General features: G+C 41.5%; 1 protein-coding gene across 1 annotated transcript in view; it reads right to left on the reverse strand.

The window, feature by feature from the left end:
* Positions 1 to 23177, reverse strand: part of HUNK (hormonally up-regulated Neu-associated kinase) — an 86943-nt gene that overhangs the window by 36752 nt on the left and 27014 nt on the right. The window contains exons 2-4 of the mRNA XM_073362364.1: positions 18801 to 19093; positions 9082 to 9137; positions 3309 to 3444 (exon numbers count right to left, since the gene is read on the reverse strand). Of these exons, the coding sequence (XP_073218465.1) occupies positions 3309 to 3444; positions 9082 to 9137; positions 18801 to 19093 (485 nt within the window). The remainder of the gene's footprint in view (positions 1 to 3308; positions 3445 to 9081; positions 9138 to 18800; positions 19094 to 23177) is intronic.

Raw genomic sequence — 23177 nt, forward strand, 5'->3', positions numbered from 1 at the left:
TGCATTCATCCAACCCATACTTCTTTAACTTGCTGACAAGAATACTGTGGGAGACCGTGTCAAAAGCTTTGCTAAAGTCAAGAAACAATACATCCACTGCTTTCCCGTCATCCACAGAACCAGTAATCTCATCATAGAAGGCGATTAGATTAGTCAGGCATGACCTTCCCTTGGTGAATCCATGCTGACTGTTCCAGATCACTTTCCTCTCGTGTAAGTGCTTCAGGATTGATTCCTTGAGGACCTGCTCCATGATTTTTCCGGGGACTGAGGTGAGGCTGACTGGCCTGTAGTTCCCAGGATCCTCCTTCTTCCCTTTTTTAAAGATGGGCACTACATTAGCCTTTTTCCAGTCGTCCGGGACTTCCCCTGATCGCCATGAGTTTTCAAAGATAATGGCCAATGGCTCTGCAATCACAGCCGCCAACTCCTTTAGCACTCTCGGATGCAACGCATCCGGCCCCATGGACTTGTGCACGTCCAGCTTTTCTAAATAGTCCCGAACCACTTCTTTCTCCACAGAGGGCTGGCCACCTATTCCCCATGCTGTGTTGCCCAGTGCAGCAGTCTGGGAGCTGACCTTGTTCGTGAAGACAGAAGCAAAAAAAGCATTGAGTACATTAGCTTTTTCCATATCCTCTGTCACTAGGTTGCCTCCCTCATTCAGTAAGGGGCCCACACTTTCCTTGGCTTTCTTCTTGTTGCCAACATACCTGAAGAAACCCTTCTTGTTACTCTTAACATCTCTTGCTAGCTGCAGCTCCAGGTGCGATTTGGCCCTCCTGATTTCATTCCTACATGCCCGAGCAACATTTTTATACTCTTCCTTCGTCATTTGTCCAATCTTCCACATCTTGTAAGCTTCTTTTTTATGTTTAAGATCTGCAAGGATTTCATTGTTAAGCCAAGCTGGTCGCCTGCCATATTTACTATTCTTTCAACACATCGGGATGGTTTGTCCCTGTAACCTCAATAGGGATTTTTTGAAATACAGCCAGCTCTCCTGGACTCCTTTCCCCCTCATATTATTCCCCCAGGGGACCTACCCATCAGTTCCCTGAGGGAGTCGAAGTCTGCTTTCCTGAAGTCCAGGGTCCGTATTCTGCTGCTTTCCTTTCTTCCCTGTGTCAAGATCCTGAACTCGACCAACTCATGGTCACTGCCTCCCAGATTCCCATCCACTTTTGCTTCCCCTACTAATTCTTCCTGGTTTGTGAGCAGCAGGTCAAGAAAAGCTCTCCCCCTAGTTGGCTCCTCCAGCACTTGCACCAGGAAATTGTCCCCTACATTTTCCAGAAACTTCCTGGATTGTCTGTGCACCGCTATAGTGCTCTCCCAGCAGATATCAGGATGATTAAAGTCACCCATGAGAACCAGGGCATGCGATCTAGTAGCTTCTGCGAGTTGCCGGAAGAAAGCCTCATCCACCTCATTCCCCTGGTCCGGTGGTCTATAGCAGACTCCCACCACTACATCATTCTTGTTGCTCACACTTTTAAACTTAATCCAGAGACACTCAGGTTTTTCTGCAGTTTCATAATTGAGCTCTGAGCAGTCATACTGCTCCCTTACATACAGTGCTACTCCCCCACCTTTTCTGCCCTGCCTGTCCTTCCTGAACAGTTTATAACCTTCCTGACAGTACTCCAGTCATGTGATTTATCCCACCAAGTCTCTGTTATTCCAATCACGTCATAATTCCTTTCCTTCACCAGGACCTCCAGTTCTCCCTGCTTGTTTCCAAGGCTTTGCGCATTTGTATATAGGCACATGAGATAACCTGCTGATCGCCCCTCAGTCTCAGTATGAGGTAGGAGCCCTCCCCTCACAAACATTAGTATATTATAGTCAGTATGTTATAAGGTCAGTCACACTCCCTAGCATTAGTGTGGTTAGATACAGGGAAGGCTAGGCACTAACTATATATATTTTTTAAATTAAAAAAAATATTGGCACAGGGTATTTTTGCAGGTAAAGGTTAAGGGTTTAGAAGAATGGCAGGCTTCTGATTGTCTGCATTCCAATCACAGTAAGAGTTCCTGCATTCCACAGTGCTGGTAACCCCCACCATCCCTGATGTAGATGGATGACCCTGTGCAGGAGTGAGAGATTAAGTAGCTGTATGATAGTTTAGTTCTGGATCTCCTCAGAGCAGGGACTACAAATTAGGTTCCAACTTGTAAAGCTCCTAAAAAGTGGTTAGTTGTAAAAAGATATGACTGGATCAAATTCAGCCCTGGTGCACTGACATCAATGGAGTTATATAAGAAATTAACCCATTCTACCCATTGTACATAAGCATACATTTGACTGTTTCTCTTACTGCTATGTATATCTATGGTTTATCCCTCTTAGCAGTAATAATAACTAGATAATACTTTACATTTTCAAAGGGCTATAAAACGTTAATTAATGAATGCTCACAGTTCAGGCATGTAAGTTTTATGATCCCCATTTTACTGACAGGGAACCTGAGTCACAGAGAGGTTAAATGGTTTGCCTGAGGCTGCACAGCCAGTCAGTAGCAGGGCAAGGCTAGAGCTCCAGACTTCTAGTGCTCAGAAAGGCACTACCTCATTAATGTTTGACCTTATGCCATTTTTTCCCACCTCTTCCTGCTCGTAGACTACAATTGTGTTTATTTCCAACCAGGAGAAGAAACAAGGTTCTATATATACAGCTGACACCACATACAGGGCAACAGGAAGGCAAACAGAGGAGTGCAGTACAAGCCTTTCCAGTAATGCCGACACATACATCGGCCCCAAACATCCTTCGCATTCCCCTACCTCCAGCAATGGAGTCTTTTGTCTGCACTGCATGGACATTAAAAATCTCACAACATTTCTTGTATTTGTATGAGAAAAGGCTTGTCCAAGTTTCCTCAGCTGAAATGTCTTTTCCCTTTACTATTATGCTCTTTATACAGTGATCCGGGTAGCTTCCAGCCTTCATGCCAGAGCTGACTGTACACAATATATGGATTTAGTGGGAGCATTTGGAGATCCTTTGGTGTAAAAGGAACTACATACAGTAGATTCTATGCCCTTCAGTGTAGAAACCATATCTTCTTCTGTGTTTGGAAAGTTCTTAGCACATTTTCAGCTCCTCCAAATCTAAATAATAAATATAAAATATAATAGAGTCCATTTTCTAATCCAGACGTCCCCCAGGCCATAAAGCAGTGGGTCATGCTACTCCTAGAGAGTTTGGTTGATCACGGTAACCAAACACTTTAATATATCTGATATGAGCTACAGTAAAAAAATAAAAATAAAAAATTAGCTGTTACAAGCTACATAACTCACATGGACCAAACGTCTATTTTGGGACCATATTTTTTCCTTGCAAGAAGTTCTGGGGCTGCATAGGCCGGGCTGCCACACTGCGTGCTGAATGGATCAGAGTAACCCAAGATACCCGCACAGTTGCTCAAGCCGAAGTCTGTGAAAATGAAGGAAATACTAGATCATACACACACGTTCACACACATATGCACTGAAACATTAGTGAAAAGAGCACAGGTTTTCCAGACATATGCAGTCTACTGCCATAAGAAGAAATCGTCCTGAAAAAGAAACTTTCAAGAGTTTGCTGTCTTTATGGATTGAAAGAGTAGAAGCTTTTGTCAAGTAATTTTTTAATTTATCGGAGAAACAAAACTTAGGATACTTTCTGTTGTCAGATGCACACTTGCAACTGCGTGATTTCAATGGGTGTTGCATGAGCACAGCTGAGAGCAGAATTTGGCCTGTGTGTTCATGTGTATGGGGCAGAAGATGACCTTAAGATTGTCCAATATTTTATATTATTGCAAAACGTTGCTAAAAGGCAAAGTCTAAATGTTATGGCTTCAAACTTTTCCACTAAATGACATAAATGAGCTGTCAACCTTAACAAGAGGTTTTGCTTTCTAGGGCTGTGGTGGTAATATATAAACACAAGGTTGCAGAGTCAGCACTCTGACTCTAAAATGGCAAATAGGGGAAAATATGGGAGGAAAAAAAAATTGGGGTTTTTTTGTTTCGGTTTTTGTTTGTTTGAAGTAATGTATTTGTAGCCCTTAGTGATATCTGATCTATCCATGTAAAGTCTCCATTTCCAGTTGAGTGTTTTTATTTGATTCATGCTTCTTACAAATTCCCAGAATGCATACAACACATATGGATCTCAGGGTGATTTAAATGAAATCAGTGTAGACAGGAAAACTGAATAATGCCTAGGAAAAAATAAAATTATAAAGATTACCATGTGAGCTGAAGTGTCTAAGTGAATGCACATGAATACTTTCCACTTGACTGACTATTTGGGAGGAAGGCAAGCACAGAATGCATGTACACTGCCCTACATTTGAGCATTCAAAATGTGCCGGAGGGAGTCTGCAGGAGCACATTGTTAAAACTGAAGGAAGGGTTGGCACTATTCCTTGCCTCTGATGGAATCCTACCCTGTCTGGATACTGATTAATCATCCCTGCCAGAGATGACTTATCCCTCGAGTTTATACAAATACTTCTGAATATTCTTGTTGTTAGTGTTATTATTTTGTGCATAGACTGGACCAGATTACTTCTGGTCTACATTTTTGAAGAAGCTCTTTGCTAAAATATTGGTAGTATATGCAGTGGGCTTTTAAATAAATATTTACTTTTAATCTTAATGAGAGAATGTAATTGGCACAAACACTGATAATTGTAATGCTGGTATTGTCTTTATCCAATATCTTTTGTAACCTTTGCTGTTTGCAGAATTAAGATCAAAGACCATGATTGGTTCCTCAAAGTAAATATTATGGCATGGGGAAACCCCCCCACTGTTCCTGTTAATGCTCAACCAGGGAACCATCACATTACACTTCTATGCTATAACACCTTCAGGAACACAATACTGAGCTCAGCATATGGGCTACTGATTAAACTAGACTGTTACAGTGATGGGAATGTTACTAAATAACAGGGCCATTAGTACTCTCAGACATTTAATATAAGAACTTATGGGATATTTCAGCTCTTGTGCAAGCAGGCAAAGCTGCAGCAACTTCAGTGGAGTTGCATCCACTTACACAAGAGCTGCTTTTGGCCCATTATTTCTTGAACAGAATGCCAACCTGTGGTACCAAGAATGCCCCAAGCCCCACAACTAGCACTACGATTGTGTCTTTATCAGATACCTGTGATCAAGGGCTGCTGGCTACAGAGAAGCACATTTATTTCACCAAGACCTCAAAAACCCACTTCCCAGATCTGAGTCTTAGCAAGCAGCTGACAAGGGCGACACTTCATGCAATAAAAGGAATATATATAACAGACTATAACCAATGCACCTAATACAAATCACTAACAACTTACTTTAAATCATCTTAATACGGAGCAAAGAAGAACTGACAAAATCAGAAGCCATCATTTTGGCAGTGTGATGCAGAACAGGAGTCAGACTCAAGGAATTAAGCTCTCATTTGTATGCATGAGTAAGCAGAGGCGTTCTGTTACTGAGATAACTTGTATTAAGTTCCTTGGGGCAGGCACTGTCTTTGTCTGTGTTTTGTATAATGCCAAGCACACTGGCACCTAATACAGAATATAACTCTTATGTTGGTCAAAGTAAAAAAAAAAAATGTTTTGGTTAATTGAAGACCAATGACCTAATACATTCATCTGACTTTGAAAGTTCCTGTTTACTCATGCATTCTAATGGGAACTGAATTTCCAGAGTCCTATTCCACATCAGACTGCAGTCCCTGCCCCAAGGAGCTTAACATAAGTTACCTCTGCATATTCATGCATACAAAGGAGAGCTTAATTCTCCAAATCAGACTCATTGCCACTCAGAAGCCCTTGCTGGGAGCCATCCATTCAATGACAGCCTCTGCTGAGAGACCTTCCATAGTTATGGAGGTATAAAACATTTCATTATCATGTATCATCTAAATGAGAGAGTGCACAGGGGAGCCAAGAGGGGCAGATTCTCTTGTCCACTGAGGCCATTTTGTGCTGCACAAGCAACACACGTCAGCCTTCAACCAGCCAAAGACAGCTGGTGGAGAATTTCCCCTACACAGAAGAGTTCCTTTAAGGGAAATGTGAGGGCATGGCCGGGGCAGGACAGGGATCTCCACTACACTCAATCCTCCACTTGGTGTAAGTTAGAGCTGCCTCTGTGCCCTAACCTGGACCAGGGCCAGGGGTTCTGAATCAGGGAGCTGCAACCAGTTCCCCGTGGTCCCTTTTCTCTGTTCCACCCAAAACGTAGTTCCAATGGAATGACGAATCAAGGCCATAAGGCAGTGGTTCTCAACCTTTCTTCATTTGTGGACCCCTAAAAAATTTCGAATGGAGGTGTGGACCCCTTTGGAAATCTTAGACATAGTGGGTCCGCAGACCACAGGTTAAAAACCACTGCCATAAGGGTTTCAGAACAAAATTTTCAGAAATGCTTGTCTGCGTGTTGTAAGAGGTATGACAATTTCCCGCAATATCCAGGACAAAACTTACTGAATTAAGTTTAAGTAATTTAGGAGCTCATTGTATTAAAAATGTTTGTGTTGTTATGGGATTGTATGTAATTTGCCTAGGACACAGGACTAATTCAAACCTTGGGAAGCGTTATAAGCTTCAAAGGACTCTTGGGTTAAGATAAGAACGAGCTGTTAGTTGAGTAGGTTTCCTAGGAAATACTTGGGAGGAGGGAAATGCAAATGCCTACCTCCTGACCTGATCTTTTGAGTTTTACCATGGGGATGGGACCTGTGTCTATAAATCACCTATTCCCAGGATCAAAGGGCCCAAACGAAATAAAGGAGTAACTCACAGATTCATGGGAGTGCTTGTTCTGAGCTAAAGGAGTTATGAACGGGTAACCACAGGAAAACCCCGGGGTTAAAGTTTGAAGGACTGTTCACCAGCCAGAAGCCTTGTTAGAGTGAGGGGGTGATCTCTGGTAAGCTGATTAGTATGCATGTAGGTTCTTTTATTGTTTTTAATCCATTTTCTCTGTAGTGCTTTTACCTTAAGAGTAAATGTGCTTTATTAGAAAGAGCTGTGTGATAACTAATGTGGCAATTACACTGTGTACTCTTTCTAAAGAGAAAAGTAAAGCAGGCTGGCTTAGACGCCTCACTTTGCTAGGGAATTTATAGTGAAGGCAGGGAGCTGTGTGGCCGGGAAATACCCTCGTCAAGAGGAAGAGAGACACATGTCTCCACCCAAAAGAGTCAACAATTTGGGAGCCAGAAGCCTGAAAGTGGACGTCCTTGCTGGACGATAGAGGGGGAATACAAGTGCAGTTGCCCTGAACTGGTGTCACTAAGGTATCAGGACCAATCACTACAGGTGTCATATAAAGAATTGTTCAGAGGAGACACATTAGCCAACAATTGGTGGATAACTTAAAAGATAACTCATATCTGTTTTGGATTGCTTCATCAAATGGTGGCCTTCTCAAGAAAATTAAATCAAAGGATTTCCTTATAGAATAGGAGAACCTGAAACAAGAGCTGTTTGGATTGACTGTAAATCTGCTTTTACTTTTAGTCTAATAAACTATTAGTCTAATAAAAAGCTCTTTATGTTCTATAACATATACAGTTGGACAATGGGATTTAATTGCCTTGTTTTAAAAACACATACTGAGCACAATCTGCTACTGTTAAGATGTTGTCAGTTGTGAGGACTAGAGGACAATTTACTTTAATGCTAGCTAATCTAAGGAAGATCTAAACATCTCCTTCCCTATCCTTTCCACACCACCCACCTTACTTATGCAACTGAAGCAAGTAAGACTGTGGAAACAGTTTGGAAAATTTTTCTTTTGTTTTGGCACACCAGTTTTATATTGTATATGAATCATCTGACTGTGTCTGTATTAGGATGTCAAGTGTATGTACTGTTGGGTAATCAAACACCGAATAACAAGAAAGTTATAGAAATTCTTTAAATCCATCAGATGTTCTCATTACAGTGTTACAAACCATCTGGTCTCACTTAGCTGCTAAACTGAGATAATGGGTGGTATCCATCATTACTGATGAATGATTCATGGTAACATATCAATATCCTCTTGACCTGCAATTGAGGCAATGCAACATTTTGTTTTGCTATTATCTTTCCAGAGTTACTTGATTCACTAAAATGTAGTGACTAACAAGTCATGGCCATTTTTCAAAACACCGAATTCCTAAGTGGATTTTGGATATTTTAAAATATCCCTTCTTGTTTGCACAGAGATGTGTATCATTCATCTAGATGACCTGGCGCACCTTTTGACCTAAGTTTAGTCAACACTTTTCATCAAGTATGAGATGACGAAACCTCTCTTTCAAAGACAGAGTGAAAGAAAGAATCTGGCTTCTAAGCAGACAACTAAAGATACTGCTGTTATAAAATGTGTAGGCATGGAAATAAATATAAACAGATGTTCTTTAATAAGGGGCATATTTTCCTTTCAATGCCCACATTAACATAAATGGGAGTTACACACAGGCAGTGAGAAAAGAATATATTCATAGATGATTAATCTACAATGTCTGCAGGACTTGAATGAATTAAGCACTGCATACAATGGGTGCCTTAACACAATCAAGAGTCCATTGTTGATTTTATTTTTTTAAACACACTTCTAAATCAATTTCTCATCTGATTTTGGAAATGAGTTTACTGTATATAAACAGATGACCAAATGTTGCCAGCTGCTGTGTGCGCGCACAGCTCCTGCTGACTTCAGCAGAAGCATGTGCATCTGGGGGCAGAATCCAGCACTTAATAAATATAAAATTAACAGGATAAAACAAATGATTTTTGTGGGGTCTCTTCAGTAATCCTTATTCTGGCAATGCTCCCACTGATTTCAATAGCAGCTTTGCCTAAGTAAAGGCTGCCGGATCAGGCCTTTAATAAATAAATCTGAATTCACTGGAACGTTTTTCACGGGGTGCTTTCAGCAACAGCTTGGATGCTATTTGCACTCTCTCAGCATCTCTCTGTAACACCATTATGTGTTGTCACGTGGAGGATTGTGAGGACTCAAAAATTCCCTTTATATGATTGCACAGATTTCAATTATTGGAATGGTCAAAAGAGTTTCATACCAATAAGCTTGATATTGTTGTCTTCATCTAGCAGCAGATTTTCTATCTTCAAGTCTCTGAAAGAAATAAAATGTTTTGGGTGAGCATCTGAAATGATGAAACAACTTTTAGTCATTCTCAACTGTTTCCTTACAAGAGTCAGAAATAGTGATCGATGTTATGAAGTATGGAAGCAGTGGACATGGTTCCATGGTTAAAGTTGAGTTTAGTTTGACACTTAAAGCATTTTCTTACATAAAAAGAGGCCATTACCCTCTGATCCCACTGAGGATTACCAAAAGAAACTACATCATCTGCTCAAGAAACTCCCTGAAAAAGCACAAGAACAAATCTGCACAGACACACCCCTAGAACTCCGAACAGGGGTATTCTATCTGCTACCCAAGATCCATAAACCTGGAAATCCTGGACGCCCCATCATCTCAGGCATTGGCACCCTGACAGCAGGATTGTCTGGCTATGTAGACTCCCTCCTCAGGCCCGACGCTACCAGCACTCTCAGCTATCTTCGAGACACCACTGACTTCCTGAGGAAACTACAATCCATCGGTGATCTTCCTGAAAACACCATCCTGGCCACTATGGATGTAGAAGCCCTCTACACCAACATTCCACACAAAGATGGACTACAAGCCGTCAGGAACAGTATCCCCGATAATGTCACGGCAAACCTGGTGGCTGAACTTTGTCCTCAACCACAACTATTTCACATTTGGGGACAATGTATACCTTCAAGTCAGCGGCACTGCTATGGGTACCCGCATGGCCCCACAGTATGCCAACATTTTTATGGCGGACTTAGAACAACGCTTCCTCAGCTCTCGTCCCCTAATGCCCCTACTCTACTTGTGCTACATTGATGACATCTTCATCATCTGGACCCATGGAAAAGAAGCCCTTGAGGAATTTCACCATGATTTCAACAATTTCCATCCCACCATCAACCTCAGCCTGGACAAGTCCACCCAAGAGATCCACTTCCTGGACACTATGGTGCTAATAAGCGATGGTCACATAAACACTACCCTATACCGGAAATCAACTGACTGTTATTCCTACCTACATGCCTCCAGCTTTCACCCAGACCAGACCACACCACACGATCCATTGTCTACAGCCAAGCTCTACGATACAACCGCATTTGCTCCAATCCCTCAGACAGAGACAAACACCTACAAGATCTCTATCAAGCGTTCTTACAACTACAATACCCACCTGAAGTGAAGAAACAGATTGACAGAGCCAGAAGAGTACCCAGAAGTCACCTACTACAGGACAGGCCCAACAAAGAAAGTAACAGAACGCCATTAGCCATCACCTTCAGTCCCCAACTAAAACCTCTCCAGTGCATCATCAAGGATCTACAACCTATCCTGAAGGACGATTCCTCACTCTCACAGATCTTGGGAGGCAGATCAGTCCTCACTTACAGACAGCCCCCAACCTGAAGCAAATACTCACCAGCAACCACACACCACACAACAAAAACACTAACCCAGGAACCTATCCTTGCAACAAAGCCAGTTGCAAACTCTGTCCACATATCTATTCAAGGGACACCATCATAGGACCTAATCACATCAGCCACACGATAAGAGGCTCGTTCACCTGCACATCTACCAATGTGATATATCCTATCATGTGCCAGCAATGGCCCTCTGCCATGTACATTGGCCAAACCGGACAGTCTCTACGCAAAAGAATAAATGGACAAAAATCAGATGTCAAGAATTATAACATTCAAAAACCAGTTGGAGAACACTTCAACCTCCCTGGACACTCAATTACAGACCTAAAGTCACAATTATTCAACAAAAAAACTTCGAAAACAGACTCCAAAGAGAAACTGCAGAACTGGAATTAATTTCCAAACTGGACACCATTAAATTAGGCTTGAATAAAGACTGGAAGTGGATGAGTCATTACACAAACTAAAAACAATTTCTCCATGCTAACTTTCCCTGTACTGTTACTCACAACTTCTTGTCAACTGTTTGAAATGGGCCATCCTGATTATCACTACAAAAGTTGTTTTTCTCCTGCTGATAATAGCCCATCTTAATCGATTACTCTCATTAGTGTTGGTATGGCAACCCCCATTTTTTCATGTTCTCTGTATATATATATCTTCCTACGGTATTTTCCACTGCATGCATCTGATGAAGTGGGCTTTAGCCCACGAAAGCTTATGCTAAAATAAATTTGTTCGTCTCTAAGGTGCCACAAGTACTCCTCGTTCTTTTTGCTGATACAGACTAACACGGCTACCACTCTGAAACCTATAAAGAATACAGTGTCTCCTCTCCAAAATTATAGCCCTTACCCTTTGGGCCTTAAATATCTACATCTCATTTCTTCTTTGTCTGATAGTCTGTACAAACAGACTTTCAGAGAGGCTGTCATATGCTTAACAACCAGGTAGATACTGACCACTGGGAATTAACAGGGGCAAAGCACCAGGAAAAAGGTTGATCTGGTATGAAATCAGCAGAAGCAAACAGAATTTCATGCAGTAAAGTGAATTGTCCAGTACTAGACAATACTACATCTCTGAACAGGGAGAGAAATGATTTGGAACTTAAAAGGAAGTTTTAGGATTAAGACAAAGTATGAGCGAGAAAGAGGTAAGATTTTTAAAAAGGAGAGAGAATTGCTAGATGAAATGAAAGCTGAAAATCAGTGAAAAGCAGACAAAACGCCCACAGAAGGAATAAAAAAGCCACAAAGGTAATTAGAATAATGAGATAAATGAGAGAAAGAATAGAAAGACTAAAAATACATGCAACTAAAGACATGTAAAAGAAATAAAGTTTAAGAAAAATAAAAACAGATAAAGTAAAAGTGTCATAGACAGAGAGAAAAATAAAGTAGCTAAAAATAGACAGGCTGTACCATAGAGTGCAGTCAGACCTGGTTAATCCATGCTGTTTACCCATATATCTGCATTCTCAACAGATTTACCAGTAAGTGGTAACTGATCTAGTAGTCCACATGTACCACTAATTTTTTAATCTGAAAGTTTTTTAAAATGCAGCACTGTGAACTAGATCAGTATACCTCTACTTAGGGCTTGCCTACACTTCAAACGCTAGCGTTTCAAGTGTAGAAACTACCTACGGCGACAGGAAGGATTCTCCCATCACTGTAGTTAATCCACTTCCCCAAGAGCAATAGCTAGGTTGACGAAAGAATTTTTCCATTGACCTACCACTGCCTACATGGGGACTTAGGCTGGCTTAACTACATCGCTCAGGGGGGTGGATTTTTCGTATTCCTGAGTGACGTAGCTGGGTCAAACTAATTTTCTAGTGTAGACCGGCCCTTACCTGGTGAACAATTCAGCATTATGACAGTGGAAATGATTATTGCCTCTTTTATACCTGACAGCTGCTCTATTTCTTTTTAATCCTTCTTTGAAATAAAGAACAAAAACCCAAACCAGTAAAATCAGAAACCAATGCAACACCCACCTCCCTACCAAATCAAGCCAGACACCCACAGTCATTTTTGCTTTCAGGGATGTGGACTCTGAGCATGTGAATGAGTAAGCCCACTTGGTGTACAATGACCCTGTTCAATATGCATGGAGGAGATGCATACACACCCTTGGCATCAGTCTTTTTGACAACAATGTAGCAAATCTGGAGAGGGGTACATTTGGAGAATATTTTAAAAGGAATATGGTCAATAGAAAGTGGTAGTAACTGAGGTACGGTCCCCTTCTTGTCCCTATAGTCTGTTTATATTTCAAAGGGATAGTACCCAACAAGGATTTTTTTTCATTAATATTCCATTTTAGATTATTACAAGCATATCACTTTTAAAAAGTGATTGAAGTGAGTGGGGTTTTACTAAAGGAGATGCTGGATCAGGCCCAGTGAGTGCATGTTTCTTTTTTTAACCTCAGTGGATGAACTCAAAATCAACAACAAAATGACTTTTAAAAACATCCAGCTTATTATCTACCAACAAGTGAACTTTGGCTCCAATTAGTTAGACACGCCTTTCTCATCAAGTAAATTATGTCTGAGGTGCTGCAGAAGGAGGCAGAGTACCCCAGAGGAGCCTTGTCTACACTATATCTTTTGGCTGGAAGATATCCCACCATTGCTTATGCTGTATGAGTGTTAGCATTAACATAGACAAGGCACCCGCCAGCATTTATACCACACAGACCTACTCTAAGCAGCTTTAGATAACATGGTGCTTAAGGCTCCAGGCAGTCTCTGGCATTTGACCTCTGATGCTTCAATGGAGCTGCAGTGGTGTTAGTAATGATGGGAAATTTTTCAGGAAAAGAGCCACACAGTCAGTGTGGGGCCCTTTCCTAGCAGACAGGGCACTTACAGAATAGAATATTAGTGAATGAATAGGTCAGTGCCTTGGGAGAGGTGGAGTTGACATGCTATTTATCTCTGTTTGATTACAGCTGGTTTTATGCCTGGCTTGGGCTCACCCTCCAGGAACAGGATTGACTGTTATTGCATTGAAGTTTCTTTATTGTTTTCTTTTGCTCTGCTCTGTTAATTCTGCTTTGAGTGAATGTGTGTGTCCAAATTATATCTTCAGCTGAGAAGGTTCATGATAATTCATTTGAACTGAGGACACTCAAAGCTGTATTTGTAAGAGAGAGAGAGAGAGAAAGTAGGAAAACGTATTGTGCTGATTTACAGAAAGTAAAAAACAAAAATAAAAACAAACACACATCTAATCTACTCTGACCAAGGGTGCTTTTAAAATGGCCAAGACACACAGCGCATATACAACTTATGGAGGGACACAGAAACCAATCTGGCCCTGATTGAAATCAATGGGACTACCCAGCGTGTGTAAAGTTAAGCACATGCAGAAATCTTTGCAAGATCAAGGTCAATGTTGCAATTTTTGCGACTTTTGCACTTTTGGCATGAGTTTCACGCTTTCTGGTGTGTTGCTTAAAGTCTAGGTTCCTGGAGTGGTGGCATAAGATTATGGAAAAATATCAGTTTTCATGTTTTTGTTTGTTTCAAGTTTCCAGCCTTCATGAGTGAAAAGCTTGAACACATGGCCTGGGTGCACCCTCCAGGTTCAGAAACCAGGAGACTTCAGTAAAAGAACCCAGCATTCTTTTTTGAAATCTCCTGATTTTGCAGGGGCTGAGACAACACTTGGTGCTGGCAAAACTGCTAGTTACTAAGGTCTAGAAATGGTCAGACCTTCAGCACAGACCAAGCTATGTTACTGTAATACCGAGAAATAGAGTATATTTATAATTTTCCTGCGCTGTGAAACTACGAACATGCTGTCATCATTCCCTGGTTTTGAAAATACATTTCCTTGTTTTGGTTTTTTTGTTTGTTTGTTTCTTGCATAACTTTAGGGCCAACTTTTGATATCCTTATTCCAGCCAGTCTATAAAGCCAAGTCTTTAGTTGGGCAGCTTAAAATAAGTTTATAAATATTCACTACCATTGCAGGTGTCACACAGCAAAACTCAGGCTTCTTTTGCATTTTATTTTTATGAGAGGTGGGGGGAAGGGAGTCAATGTGTTTGCTGGAAGCCAATGTTTTGTTATCAGCAGGCAGCTGCAAAGCAGTAGTAATGGTGGATGCATCCTGCATTACCTTCTCCATCACAAGATAAGAAAAGAACCAACCCAACACTAATCCACACACCCTCAACCACTTTATAGCCACAAGAAGAGCTGGAGGTGAAATAGGCAGCAGACTGCATGGATCTGTGTCAGTTATAATGCTTATATACATTCCAAAGAGACCATTTTCGTTACCAAATAATATTCATTGTGCCCAAGACCATTGAAGTCAATGTGGCAGTATCAATGTAAGTGAAAAGGGAATTTGGACTGACATCCTTAAAGCAATGCTTAGTTTGTTAATGACATTGTGCTCCAACAGAGAATGACTAATGGCAACTTTGAAATATATCACAAAATAGAAAGACAAACCAGCTTTGCATTTCAAAAGGACACATTCTTTTCTAGTGCAAAGATTTGTCATAAATATTGCACCAGCCACCAGATTACTTGTACTTAAAATTAATAGGATGAAAGTTATCAAAGCTAACACAACAAGCAAGGGGTGTCAACGCACGAATCTTACGATGTCCTAAACAACCAAATCCTAGGACTCTACCTCTACTCTTTCTCAATGTGCTTTTTTTTTGGGGGGGGGGGGGGCGGGGGAGGGGGCAGTGGATGAAAAAATATAGATACTCCATTCCCATCCATATATGTTTCTCTTGTCTTCAACAGTTCTGATCTTTTTAAATTGCACAATCCTAACAGAAGGTCTGAATATATTTCCATGAAGAAAAAAGATAGAAAAACCAGGGTATACAGAAAGCTATCTTTGCTCCCAGTACATTATTAAATTCCTTTCTTTGACATTCTGACAGTAATTGCACTGAATAGGATTGAATTTTGTTAAAATTACTTTTAAAAGGTTGTTGAGAATTTCCTGTGGGATGCTGTTGCAAGCACCCAGGCTTTCACTTCATTTTCTTTGTTGTCCTTACGCTCCCAAGGGGCTTAATGTTCATCCTGGTTTTTGACAGCATGAAGGCCTGTGTAAACACCCTCTGAAAAGAGAAAGCTTCACCATATACTGCCATTTGGGTTTGTTTTCTTCTGTCAGAGGGAAAGATAAAGATTCCTATCTGAATCATATTTGAGCTTGCTACTTGCACAATTTTAACAACCAACCAGCTCTTCTCATCATAACAATGATCCACAATTTTTTTACACAGTTATATTTAGGGTATATATTATATTGTATTCCTGTAGCGGCTAGAGAGTTCTCAGTGCTGGGTACACCTTCAGGAAAAGAGTCCCTGCACTGAGGAGTTTACCATCTACATCCTTCACAGTCAGTATTGGCCTCAGAAAGGTGTAGGAAAAGCATGTGTCTGTGGCAACACACATCACTTACAATACATATACACAAGCAATTTACTTATCTCTAAAATAAATGAGGCTGCTTGGAGTTTCTGAATTATAAACTGTTTGCATGTCACCATACTCTTAAAAGACACATTTCCTTTGAATTCAGGGTCCCATATCTGATCCTGAGATCAGAGTGATTTCTCACCATACCGAGACTTTATCATAATCAGTGGAGCTCGGTAAATAATATCCATCAGATAGCTTAGCTGAGTTTCATTATAATATTTCAAATATGTTATTTAACTAATTTTTTTCACCCAGCTTACAGAACCAGGAAAATAATTTGTGACTATATTCAGTAAATAATTTAGCTGACAAATTTGGTGAATTTTTGGAACAAAATATTCAACAATTTACTTATTTGCTTTAAATGCCCATCTCCATTCAAGAGGATGAATGATCAAAAGAACCAGTTCTGAAAGGGGCACCAACAATGTCAGCCCACATTAGATCCCAGCGGCTGTGTTTTCTTTATCAAACAGGGAATGTGAACACCCACAGATCACAGAATAGATTTGAGTGCAGCTATTTTTGAAACAGTTTTAAAAATAACAACAACAACAACAAGAGAATATTGTCATTGCATTCAGGGTGAGAATGAATCAGACTTCTGCACTGATTCTTTCTTGCTTGCTTTCTTGCTTTTTTGATGCTTCTGATTGAGCAGTCTATTTTCAGAGCTTTTGTAGCCCAAAGCCCAACAGGCTGAATGACAACTCCAGAGGCAGCTATTAGCATTTCTCTTTCTTATGCAAACAGAGATCCAATGCAACAAATTCTAATTATCCTTCCAGTGGGCTTTCTTGTCTCTTTATGATACTCCAAATATCACATTCTTAATGAAAGACAAGATATTGAATAGTTAAGCCTCAACAGAAAATACTTACAACTATACTGACTGTGATCCTGCCAAATTGTATCAGTTAAGCAGGTTTGGACTTGGTCACTACTTGGAGTACTTGGTCACTACTACAGGAGACTTCCAAGGAAAAGTTATAGGCAGTATATTGGTACTCGTCATGCAGTAGGTGGCACTTTTTCTTCTAAGGAAACACTAGACTAATGTCATGGGACAGATCATGCCCTCCAATAACTGCACGTCCATGCATGGAGCTCAGCCCCTCCATGTAGATGGGAATTTGGGTGGTTCCAGGGCAGCTCCCCCACTTTCCCTAGCCCCTCTGGAGAGTTCTCTGCGCAGAAGAGTCCTCCTCCTTTCAGTCCCATGAAACCTGTCTGGAAAAGTTAATATACCCCAGGTCATATCTCCCCTCTTTGGGGGCACTGCAGCCAGATGGTGCATAGCAGCATGACTCCCTTTGATGTGTGATGGTGAGGAGTTGAGAGAGGGGAAATGAGGCCAGAGCCACCACTGAGTCTCTTCATGGATAGCCTTGGCCTCCCATGAATCCTTGAGATCAGCTAGGTTTTGGAGCAGGAGAGGGACACAAGGGGGACACAAGAGGACAGGAGGGGCACACAAACCCCTCCCCCTCAGAAAAAGATGACACAGGAATCTCAGTGAGGAAATCCTTGCAGTTTTCCTCGCCCAAAGCCCCCACTTGAGACTTTTATCCTTGAAGGGCACAATGTGGACCTCAATGCAGTGTGAAGGGATACTGTGCTGCCTCAATTCCTGCCTATACTTTTAGAAAAAAAATTAAAAAATCAAGGCCCAGACCAATTGTGGCACTTTTCACAAGGGCAAGGACAATACTCCATGTTATGGCTCTATTTCAACTTGAGTCAGTACATTCAATTTACCTAATTATTGCAATGGAACCAGTAGAGGAAATAACTTTTCCCACACTTATTTATATTACAGTAATGCTAGAAACTTCAGCTGAGATCAGCCCCATTGTGCCAAATGCTGTATACACACACCGTAAGCCCCAAAGAGACTGCAACACAAATAGACAGGACAGACAACAAGTGGGAGAAAGGAATTATATTTATCCCCCTTTTGACAGATGGATAACTGAGACCTAGAAACACTAGGGCCCAGATCCTCTTAGAAGCTTATATACCTTGGAGGGCCTGGGTCTAAGTGACTTGCCCATGGTCACACAGGAAATCTGAGGCAGAGCCAAGAATTGAACCCATACGTATATTTAACAAGATCATCCTTCCTCTCTAACAGTGCTCTGCTCGATTCTTTGCAATGCTCTTGCCATGCCAATTCTGGATTTATCCTCAGAAGAGATTGTGACATGGACTGAAATGTGCCAAATTCTGTGTTTTTTTTTATTTTTAAATCATGTGGAAGTTTTGGGAAGCAACACAATCTAATGGAGTGAGTAGAGAAGTAGGAACTACCATGTTCTAATTCAGTTTTAACTACTAGCTCAATGTGAGACTTTGGGCAAGTCAGTTGACCTCTCTGTGTTGCAGTATCTCTATCTTTAAAGTGAGACTATACCTACCTACCTCCAGGGATGGCTGGAAGACAACTTATATTTGTACGGTGCTTTGAAGATGCAAAGCTCGAGCTATAAAGAGTAGAAGTAGGGCCCTGCTTCAGCAAAGTACGTGCATAACTTTCAGTGTGTGAAATCAATGAGACTACTCGTGCTTACTTAAGTTGCACACATACTTAAGAACTTTGCTGGGGCTCAAGTGGGCAGATGCTCACTATTGTCTAGGATAAGAGGAACATCAAGATTAGCTACAAACCTGAAAAGAAAATTTTATATCAAAGTTTAAAAAAAATAATAAATATATAAATTATCATTTAAATGCTCCTGGGTAAATTCTCACAGGCAGCTATTTCTACCTTACCTGTGAACCACCCCGGCCCGATGAAGATGCTCCACTGCTAGAATAAGCTGCATGATATATTTACGTGCTTCGTATTCTTCCAGTCTTTTTTTCTCATAGATCTTGTGCATTAGATTGCCTCCAGGGCACAGCTCCATGACAAGGTAGTAGCTGTTTTCAGTTTCCAATATATCCAGCAGCTGAGCTATGTTGGGATGTCGGATCATTTGCTGGATCTGCCCCTCGCGTCTCAGATTCTTGGTGACATAGGTATCCTTCTTGGCTCTCTTCTTGTCAATAACTTTCACTGCCACCTGATAAGAAACAAAGGAGGCATGGTTGACATCATACAGACCAATGATTTATTAGCTCTGACCTTGTACAAATAACTTCAAAATAAATCAAGGGATGTAAGTACCAACTGATAAGCTGTTTGGGGCACAACAGCCAAGCACAGAGAAATAGCTGTTCTTTTTTCCACTGAGACCTAATTGCTTTCCCAGCTCCTTTTATGGGATGACAGACAAAAGTTGATGCAAAAATATGGCTATCAAAGGGGCGAAAACACTTCTGTTAAGCAGACTTGAAAGCTTAGTCTGAACATGCTGTACTTAGTCTTCTTCTTGTCTATTTGCTCAGAAGTTTTTGAGGATCAGATTTACATGCAACCATGAATGTGACCTTTGTAAGTGATTTAGACATGTGTATGGCATTGGGCTTATGTTTTGAGATGTCACAATTCCAGCACAAGTTTCTTAAAAGTTAACCAAACAAGGAAAAGTAGCTGGTTATGTACTCCAAAATAAATATATAAATAAATAAAAATAAAAAAGAGCACCGCTTCCAGCCCCTGGTCAACCTTGACAATCTCTTTAAAAATATACACTTAAAACCACTCTCTCTATTACCTCCACAACACAATAACCACTTGTGTCTTCCATGAACAAAAGCCTTGGATGCATTCTATGATGCCATTGTTTTACACATTGAGAGGCACTGGTTCTATTTGTTGTGTTGGCAGGTTCATTGTAGTAAAAACCCAGTCACCCCTTTAGTTGCTTCGTGTTTTTAGATATTTATTTAATTCCTAAGCTTTCCCATTTAGACATAGGGCTGCAGACTTCCAGGTCATTAGTACCAGCCAATGATTAAACAACATATGTCAGCTGAACAACAAAAGGCTATGCTCAGTCCTTCCCTCATGTTCTACATTTCCTCTGCAACGACAGGAGTCCTTTTAACTCATGCACTGAAATCAAGTAGCTCACTAACCATTTCTACTGCGACACTTGTTAACTTTTCAGAAAAAAGAGCTTGGTGTTTTTGCATGACAACAAATTTTATACGTAGTTTATTTGAAAGGTTCCTGTCTACATAGGGCCAAATTCAGGCAAGCGTGTGAAATGTGGCATCTGTACCCTCAAAGTGGCATACACATGTGCCACAAACAGCATTATTGTGTGCCTGTATGAGAGTCACACGCAACTCTTGTGTGCACTACCTTGCCTTGTCTATTCCTATTAAGAGCAGAAATAATCAATGCAGGACAAGTATCTGAGTTTTACTGGACTAGTCATTAATCCAGACAGTAATGGTAGTGAAAATGACCTTCCTTCTGCCTCCAGCTTAGCAGGCAACTATGTCCATCCCTCCTCCGGGATGATGATCTAGCCATAGTAATTCATACTTTCAACTGCCTGCCAACTAAACTATTATAACTCATGGTAGTTGGGGCTGATGATTAAGGCAACAAGTATACTGTACCTTGTACAGGTTTCAGAGTAGCAGCCGTGTTAGTCTGTATTCGCAAAAAGAAAAGGAGTACTTGTGGCACCTTAGAGACTAACTAATTTATCTGAGCATAAGCTTTCGTGAGCTACAGCTCACTTCATCGGAGGCATGCAGTGGAAAATACAGTAGGGAGATTTTATATACACAGAGAACATGTATTTTCCACTGCATGCATCCGATGAAGTGAACTGTAGCTCACAAAAGCTTATGTTCAAATAAATCTATTAGTCTCTAAGGTGCCACAAGTACTCCTTTTCTTTGTAGCTTATACACATCACATAAGATCACTTTCCTACCTGGAAACAGTGCCAAAAACATATCCTCCAATGGCTCCAGGTTTGCTTCCAGTTTCAATACAAAGCCCTAGTACAAATATTCTCAACAGGTTTGGACCCTTCACAGAAGTCACCTCTCTGTTCACAAATTACGAAGACAGCTGCATTCCTCTGAGATGATGCAGCTAACAAGCTAACCGTGCCCAAAGTGAAGCTCTCAAGAGCTGAAAATAATATAGTCAAAGGGGTTCATTTGTGAAGCCAGCTGCTGGAAGAGGTATGGATAAGCCAAAGTCTAACCATTGTTAGAGTATATTTCAAGATATGCAAGGGCTGCACTAACCAAAGACAGGGAATTACAACAACATGATGGCACAAACTAGAAATATATACTATACCTGAGAGAGACAAATATTAAAGTCCACTAGGGACAAGTGTGCAAATTTTAATTACCGTATTTGGCTGTCAGATACTATGATGATGGACCACCGAGAAATGCCTAAGATATCTTAAAACTTTCTTTCTCTGGATCAGCATATGGCTTATAATTTCAGCCAGTGGTTCTGTTGGTTCCCACAGTCAACCGCTATGTGTTCTGCTTGAGGGGAAAAGACTTCTCTGTATTGTTTTACTTAAGTATGTGTGTGATCCAGGGACCTCTGGGTGCCAACTGGCAGAGGGCATGGGGGTCGTAGGGATCCCCTATTATCTACATAGTAGTTCACCAAAGAATGTCACGTAAGGTCTCCAATGAAAGCCTGTGTCACACTGCTCCTCATAATCATTGTGAAATATAAGTACAGATAATATGTAAGGAGTTATGTCTATATACTGAACATTATATTCTTAAGGTCTCTGACTTGGGGCTGGTCACCAAAAGGTGAGAAACAGGTTTCTTTCAGGCAAGATGTGTTTATGTATCTGTCTACATGTAAACTGAGTATTGTATGCTTCACAATGAACACCGATTTACTGTCTGAGCAAAATGCTAATCAAGTGATTGCAAAGTCTCCAGGGGAGAGTCTAGACAGGCAAACACAAGCAACAGGGTATAACCCTGTTCGCAAGTAATGACAATGGATTTTTGGACTATAACTGTAGGGACAGAGACATATTCTGGATCTTTTCCTTGAGGAGGCAAGAGGACAATGTGCTTGTTTCATGAACAGAAGATCACAGCCAAGCCCACCTGTAATACACTGGAAGGATTTTGGGTGAGCTTTTGCTCTCTATGACAGGACAATGTCTTGTTAGTTAAGTTTAGGCTCTAGAAAGCATGTTATGATTTGATTTTATAAAAAAACTCTTTGTTTCTAATATTTCTGCTTGTAGAGTGTGGTCACCCACTCCTGTCCTAAAGGACTTGAAATCAGGCCTGGGAGAGGGCTGCGGCTGGGAGCAAGCAGTTCCCAAGGTGACTGGGGGAAGCAGGCTCAGGTGTGGCCACGCCCCAATCAGGGCTCAGCTGGCCCTTATAAGAGGGCAGTGGGCCAGGAACAGAGAGTCTCCTTTAGCTGTAGAGGGAGCTGGGCTGGGCTGGGCTGGGGAGGGGAGGGGAGGGGACCGTACCGTACCGTACCGTACCGTACCGTACCTGAGGTGGAGAAGGGCTGGGGAAAGGCCAAGGGAGCTGGGGAGCTCCAGCCTGGAAACCCTGTAGGCCTAGTGTAAGGCCGGATAGGTACTGGGGTTACAGGGAGCAGCTCAAAGGTAGGCAGAGGAAGCAGGTCCAAACTCCCCTTGCCTGTGATGATTGGCTTATACAATGCAGTCCACCCCAGTATGCGGGGGCTCAGTGGAGACTGGCATTAGCCAAAGGCTGAGGTGGGAATAGTGGGTTGGGGTTCCCTGGGGAGGGGAGACCCAGAGACTGGGGGGGGTGCTGGGACAAAGGGGCACCGGGATCTGGGAGGGACATGAGGGCCAGTGGCAAGTGGGACACTGGCCTGCAGGAGTGCTCCAGAGGCTGGAAGAGCTAATTCCCTGAGAGACCAGCAGGAGGTGCTGCAGGGGTGAGTTGCCACACTGTGACATTGCTTACCATTTGAATCTCTGTTCTTTATTAAATAAATGTATCCTTGCTTTCTCTATAATCAAATCTAAGTGCTGTGTGTTAAGTGGAGCCAGACTCTACCATGTAACTGGTAAGCTGTGGAGTACTGTACCTTTGGGAATAGAGGACCTACACATATTGTGAGTGTTCTGGAGATCAGAGGCTGGCCACTCCAGGGAGATGCTCGGAGGACTCAGGGCTTGGAGTGTGCCTATTGTTGACCTGCGAAGAAAGAGCAGGGCCTACAGAGGCCTGGAAGCCAGTGCTTGTGTTGACTGT

Source organism: Lepidochelys kempii, chromosome 1, assembly GCF_965140285.1.
Source record: "Lepidochelys kempii isolate rLepKem1 chromosome 1, rLepKem1.hap1, whole genome shotgun sequence".
Taxonomy (NCBI): Eukaryota; Metazoa; Chordata; order Testudines; family Cheloniidae; genus Lepidochelys; species Lepidochelys kempii.